The following is a 6,167-nucleotide window of genomic DNA, read 5'->3' as shown; positions in this document are numbered from 1 at the left end:
ATTTATTATCATACACACCAAAATTACTTTACTTTCTTTATCTGTTCTAACGCCAATAAATGGAGCACTGGTCAAATCACAACAAGTTTCCCCTAAATACTGACCTAAAGTTGGTTTTGTATTTCAACATCTAATGGTAAAGTTTTAGATTTGGGCAGGGTCAACTGATCCTAGATCCGTACAAAGAGCCAATTTAAGGCGCGAGCGACCGCCCACGTTTGAGAAGGCGCGGTGGGACCTCAGCCAATGGGATTCGGACATATCCGGCTTCGCTGCAGAGGGAAGTTCACTGTTGTTACTTTACGAAGGAGAACGTTTTCTGATAGTGAATTTGAACACAACATACAGGTTGGTAATTTAATGTCGCTGATGGTGTATTAGCTACATACACATTTTATGACGGCTTACTTTAGGATAGTATGTAGCTACATTTGAAACCATTTTGATTGCTATGCTAGCTATGCCTTTGTTTGTGACAGCGCGTTAGCCAAACAAGCAGTAGTAAAACGTGGTGGTAACGTTACTATTTTGATTCCTGCATCATTTATTTCCTACCTACATCACTCATGTAGGTTGAGCGTGTTTTGTGTGTCAACGGCAGGAGGACTTTCTGGGTGTCTTATCAAACGAGAGAGTGTATATTTACGTCTCAACCCGAGAGCATGAAATACTGACATCTCGTGGTGACTCATAAGTATTGCATTCCAATTGAAGTACAGGTAATGGAGTAAAGTACTTAGGTAAAAAGACTTTAATGTACTACTTAAGTCGTATTTGGAGGGGGTCTGTACTTTACTGTTTATATTTTTTTGATTACTTTTTCTTCACTACATTCCTAAACCAAATTATGTACTTTTTACTACATACATTTTCCCTGACACCAAAAGTTCTCAATACATTTTAAATGCTTAGCAGGACAGGAAAATGGTCTAATTAACACACTTATCAAGAGAACATCCCTGGTCATCCCTACTGCCTCTGATCTGTTGGACTCACTAAACACGTTTAGTTTGTAAATTGTCTTGAGTGTTGGAGTGTGCCCCTCGCTATCTCTAAATGAATAAAAACTAGAAAATGTTGCTCTTTGCTTAATATAAGGAATTTGAAGTGATTTATACTTGTACTTTTGATACTTAAGTATATTTTAGCAATTAGATTTACTTTTTATACCTAAGTATATTTAAAACAAATACTTTTAGACTTTTACTCAAGTAGTATTTTGCCGGGTGACTTTTACTTGAGGTACTTTCTATGAAGGTGTCTTTACTCAAGTATGACAATTGGGTACTTTTTCCACCACTGAGTACAGTAAGAAAAGTCACAGCACAGTTAAAACAGTATGCTCGTGTGGAATTTAGGGGCAGACATGATTCCATGTTAATGTCATAACATTTGTTTTAGCCATATACCTGGCTCTGGTTTTTGATAGTTACTTCTCTAGTTACCTTTTAATAAAGCAATTTATAGAAAGTCTCTATTGAAAATGTTCCTAACATACAGTACATAATTTATATTCAGTTGCCATTAAGGGTGACTGGAAAAGTGCTGTATTTTATATCATGTGGAGCCTGAAAAGTTTTATTCCAATGCATTGTGTGTGAGATGTAAAAAGCGTAGTAGATCTGGTTTGGCAGAAGCAGTTACTGTGATGTCACCAACAGTAATAGAGCACAGAAGAACAGTGTGGGCTCCAATGTTTGCTTCTCTTCTAAACACTACTGGGTGACCAGACCAGAGAAGAAGATAATGTCTCATTAACTGCTAAGGGTGGTCTCATTTTGTACAATAACATCTGATGCATTTATGTTTAAATATGAAAATAATTAGCTAAATTTCTTTTGTGCATTTTAGGGCCCTTTAGTTAATGTTCTGGCCTATGGTTCCTGTCATATTTTTGTGAACAAATGCACATTGCATAACACATGGGTGATTTGGCAGCAATTTTATATATTTTTTTTATTGTTTATGTTTCTTGAAAAAATGTAACAGAAATGATTTTGTCAGGGACCAGGGTTGGGGTCCATTCCAATTTCATTCAACATTTTAATTCTTGAATTAAGAGGAAGTGGAGAATTTACATTTAATTCAATTCAAATTTTATAAATCTTCAAGTTATTGAATTGAAATTAGACTGTGTGGGCTTTTTTGAGTATGAATTGAATTGGAATTATAAAAACATTTTAAAGAAAAATACCACAAATGTTTTCATTAGTCCATACAGTCCCAAAATGTTTTGATCAAGTTTTCAAGATAAAGAACTTAAAAAATACAGAAAGTCTAAATAAATACACTTTCAAAAATCGACCACCGCGACACCAAAAAAAGCCTGTTGCAAATTCGCAAGATTTTAGTTTTAGGAAAGGGGATACCTATTTAGTTGCACAACTGAATGCATTGAACTGAATGTGTCTCCTGCATTTAACCCAACCCTCTCTGAATCAGAGAGGTGCATGGTGCTGTCTTACTCGACGTCCACGGCAGTTGTTGGGGGTTAACTGCCTTGCTCAAGGGCAGAATTGGCAGATTGTTCCACCTTGCCAGCTCAGGATTCGAACCAGCAACCTTTTGGTTACTGGCCCAACGTTTTTAACCGCTGGGCTACTTGCTGCCCCCTCAGTTATAATTAGAAGTTAGGAAACTATAAGAAGGAAACTACAGTCGATCAACCTAGTCTAGGCTAACACCTGATGGAACCTGCTTGATGCTAGGCTGTCTAAATGGGGGAAGTCTCAGTAAAGCCTATTGGAGAACTGATCTTTTATTCTTTTGAAATAACGTCAACAATTTAAGAACCTTCCTTTACCCAAAGTCCACAAACATATCTTCGAAAAAGTATTTTACAACAATATTGACTCAGTCGCATCTTATTTCACACTCTAAATGCATTTTGGACGAAGTGTGTGTGTGTGTGAGCCAGTTGGATATGCGGCATACCACTATACTCAACCTCTTGTGCGTTGAAAGCTGTGCTCCGATCACAGGTCAACAAGGGGCGTTTGTCCTTAATTTGGTTGGGCTTTTTTTTCTCTCTTTTAAACAAGTAATTATATATTCACATCGCTGAGCCATAGGGGCTTTCCAGCAGAGATGATGGCAAGACATTAAACAAGTGGTGTGTAACGAGGTGGTCGTAAAACACAACCCGTGGTGTCCCTCACAGACCTGTCATTATAGCTAAAAACAACAATAACACACGCCTGCCAGCTCCGGACACACACACTCTGTTCTCAGGCTACTCACAAGCACATACACACCTGACACACACACACACACCGTCACAACCCCCCACCAGTTTATCCTCATCATAAAAGGTGAAGAATGTGTGGTTTATTTCTCAGTAGGGTTCGATGAGAGACAAGGAAGAGATGGAGAGAGATGGGGTTTCGGTCTAAGACGGCCCAGCACTCCCCTCCTTGCTGCTGTAAGTTCAACTGTATTTGCCATTTACAGTACATGGGCCTACATCTGTGATACAAGCACGTGTTCTGAGATTCTCCATACAGCATGCTTTTTAATTCACTTCTAGGTTTAATCTGTTTCTGTGAAACCGGCTCTAAGAGTCAGGGGCGACAGGTAGCCTAGTGGTTAGAGCGTTGGGCCAGTACCCGAAAGGTTGGTGGATTGAATCGCTGAGCCGACAAGGTAAAAATAGATTGTTCTGCCCCTGAACAAGGCAGTTAACCCACTGTTCCTAGGCCGTCATTTAAAATAAGAATTTGTTCTTAACTGACTTGCCTAGTTAAATAAAAAGAGTTGGGCTACTTTAAAAAAGTGCCTTGTTCTCTACATCCTTGATGAGGTTGGGATGTTGAGGCCGGAGTCCTTTAAAACACTACCCTGGTGTTGTGTATGCCTGTTTTCTTCTGGCTGCTCGAATGGAATACAGGGTGAGGACAAATTCACTTTGTCCCAGATGGGCCATATGTTTGAAGAGCCTTGTTGTGATTTTTACTGCTTCTGTCACTTTGCAACACCCACAGAACATGTTATTGTTTTACTTCAGCCCTCCATGCCTCTAGAGAAGGGTTGCACTATTCTGGTAACTTTCCCAAAATCTACAGGTTTTCCAGAAATCCCGGATAGAATACTCCTGGAATTGGTAGGAAATACGGGAATCCTCCATACGGGATTTCTGGAAAACCTGAAAGTGTTGGGGAATTTTGCAACCCTACTTTGGATCCCTTGTCCTGCTAGCACAAGGAATAGTGTTCCCTGAGCCGTGTATCATATCTGTCTGTTTGTCTTCCATAGACCCTGCTCTGCAACAGGCTGCCCCAGCCCCAATAGCACCATGTCCCAGGCCCAGACGGGATCCATGGCTGGCCTAAAGCCCCAGGAGGTAGCCTTCTGGCTAGGAAAGGCAGTGGAGTGGGGCCAGACTGAGAGCCCAGACACCCAGAAAGACACCTGCCTTCACCTGGGCTCTCTCAGGGCCTTCCTCCAGCTCCTCCTCACAGACATACACATGCGGGTAAGTGGACAGTGCCCTGCCCCATCCCAAACAACCCAACACCCATTCTTCTGGCCCCTTCTCCTGTCTGCTAGCAGATTTGAATGTATCAGATAGGTGGATCATATTGCTAAGCTACTGTACACCTAGAGGTTCCTGTAGATCTGCTAACCATTAAATGGGTAGGAGAAGTGGAACGGGTAGTGTCTGGACCGGATCAGGGGCCGTATGTTTTAAGCTTCTCAGAATAAGAGTGCTGATCTAGGATCAAATGGCCGTCCCCTGTCCGCTTAATCTCATTCATTGTGATCTAAAAGGCAAAACTGATCCCAGGTCAGCACCAACTCTGAAAGGTTTAGAAGAGTTGTGGACTGTGTGTAAGAACAGTCTCACTGACAGAACACCCAGGCTCATCCAGTTAATTAGTGCAGTTCATCAATTAGGCTGATCCATTAAGAGCTCGGTTGAAGCTCTATGCTACTGTAAACATTATCACCCCCCCACCTACACACACACACACACACACACACACACACACACACACACACACCTGAGGTCTCCCTCTCTAACACTGGCTGGTCTGTGTGACTAGTTGGCAGTGCTGCAATGTTGAGTTAGCCAGCTAATAGTTGTCAGGGGACTGCCAACGCTAACCTAATGTATCCTTGCATCAAGTGTACCAGATTTTGGAGAGGGGGGAGTGACTCTGTGAGGATCCAGTGTTAGAGGGGCTGTACCTTCCAACCAACCATCATGCTCTTTCTATCTTTCCAATATTTTTTTTCTCTTTCTATTTTCTGTCTCTCTCTATATATATATATATTTCTTTCTCTCTGCTTTGGTCAAATGACATGAAAATAGCTCTTTGTCCACACACACCAGTGATGGGTTTGGGGTTGAAATGAGAATGCATAAGCAGAAAAGAACTCCATAGCTACTGTGAAATATGGTGGTGGATCTTTGATGTGGGGCTATTTTGCTACCACTAGTCCTGTGGCCTTTGTATAGGGGGTCATGAACTTTACCCAGTACCAGGACATTTTAGCCCAACATCTGGTTGCCTCTGCCAGGAGGCTGGAATTTGGCCGCATGTGGATCTTGCACACATTAAAATCCACAAAGGAATGATTAATTGGCCACAAAATCAACATTTTTGCAATGGCAATCTCTGGAGTGGAGTTGAAACCCATTGTAAAACCTATGGTTTGAATCGAAGAGGGCAGTCCAAATGCACAAAGGACATCAAGGATCTGGAAGGATTCTGTATGGAGAAATGGTCGAATATCCCTCCCAATGTGCTCTCCAATCTCCGAAAACATTTTAGAAAAAGGCTCGCTGCCGTTATCCATGGAAGAGGAGGTATTGAAAACAGGTGTCAATTATGTTGACCCTTTTCTTTTTTTTCCCCTCTGAACAATTGTATTATTATAAAATATATATATATTTTTTGTCTACAATACAGCACAGTATTTGAATTATTTATTTTCTACAGTAATATTTGCTTACCTTTATCAAGGGGTCAATCATTTCAACCCCACTTTATGTCAGCCCCAGGGTGAGAGCATCTGCAATGTGAAAGGGAGGGAGGGAGGGAGAGGGAGGGAGTGAATGAGTGTGAAGGAGAGAGGGAAGGATCGCTTAATTGGAGTGAAATCCTTTCCCGGCAGAGGGCTCATAAAAGAGTGGTTAAGTAAAATACTTCTCGGCACCAGTGTTG

At 41.3% G+C, this 6,167-nt stretch overlaps 1 protein-coding gene across 3 annotated transcripts in view; it reads left to right on the top strand.

Moving 5' to 3' along the window:
- The first annotated feature begins 227 nt into the window (after nt 1–227).
- The window catches only part of fancc (FA complementation group C), a 36,942-nt gene continuing 31,002 nt past the window's right edge, over nt 228–6,167 (top strand). Inside the window, exons 1-3 of one of the 3 annotated variants that reach the window (XM_046346874.1) lie at nt 228–348; nt 3,339–3,421; nt 4,252–4,471. In XM_046346874.1, coding sequence (XP_046202830.1) covers nt 4,292–4,471 — 180 coding nt within the window. In that variant the 5' untranslated portion in view covers nt 228–348; nt 3,339–3,421; nt 4,252–4,291. The remainder of the gene's footprint in view (nt 349–3,338; nt 3,422–4,251; nt 4,472–6,167) is intronic. The other 2 variants (XM_046346875.1, XM_046346876.1) reach the window with 2 other exon arrangements.

Source organism: Oncorhynchus gorbuscha, linkage group LG04, assembly GCF_021184085.1.
Source record: "Oncorhynchus gorbuscha isolate QuinsamMale2020 ecotype Even-year linkage group LG04, OgorEven_v1.0, whole genome shotgun sequence".
Classification (NCBI taxonomy): Eukaryota; Metazoa; Chordata; class Actinopteri; order Salmoniformes; family Salmonidae; genus Oncorhynchus; species Oncorhynchus gorbuscha.
This window is presented reverse-complemented; position numbering and strand designations above follow the sequence as displayed.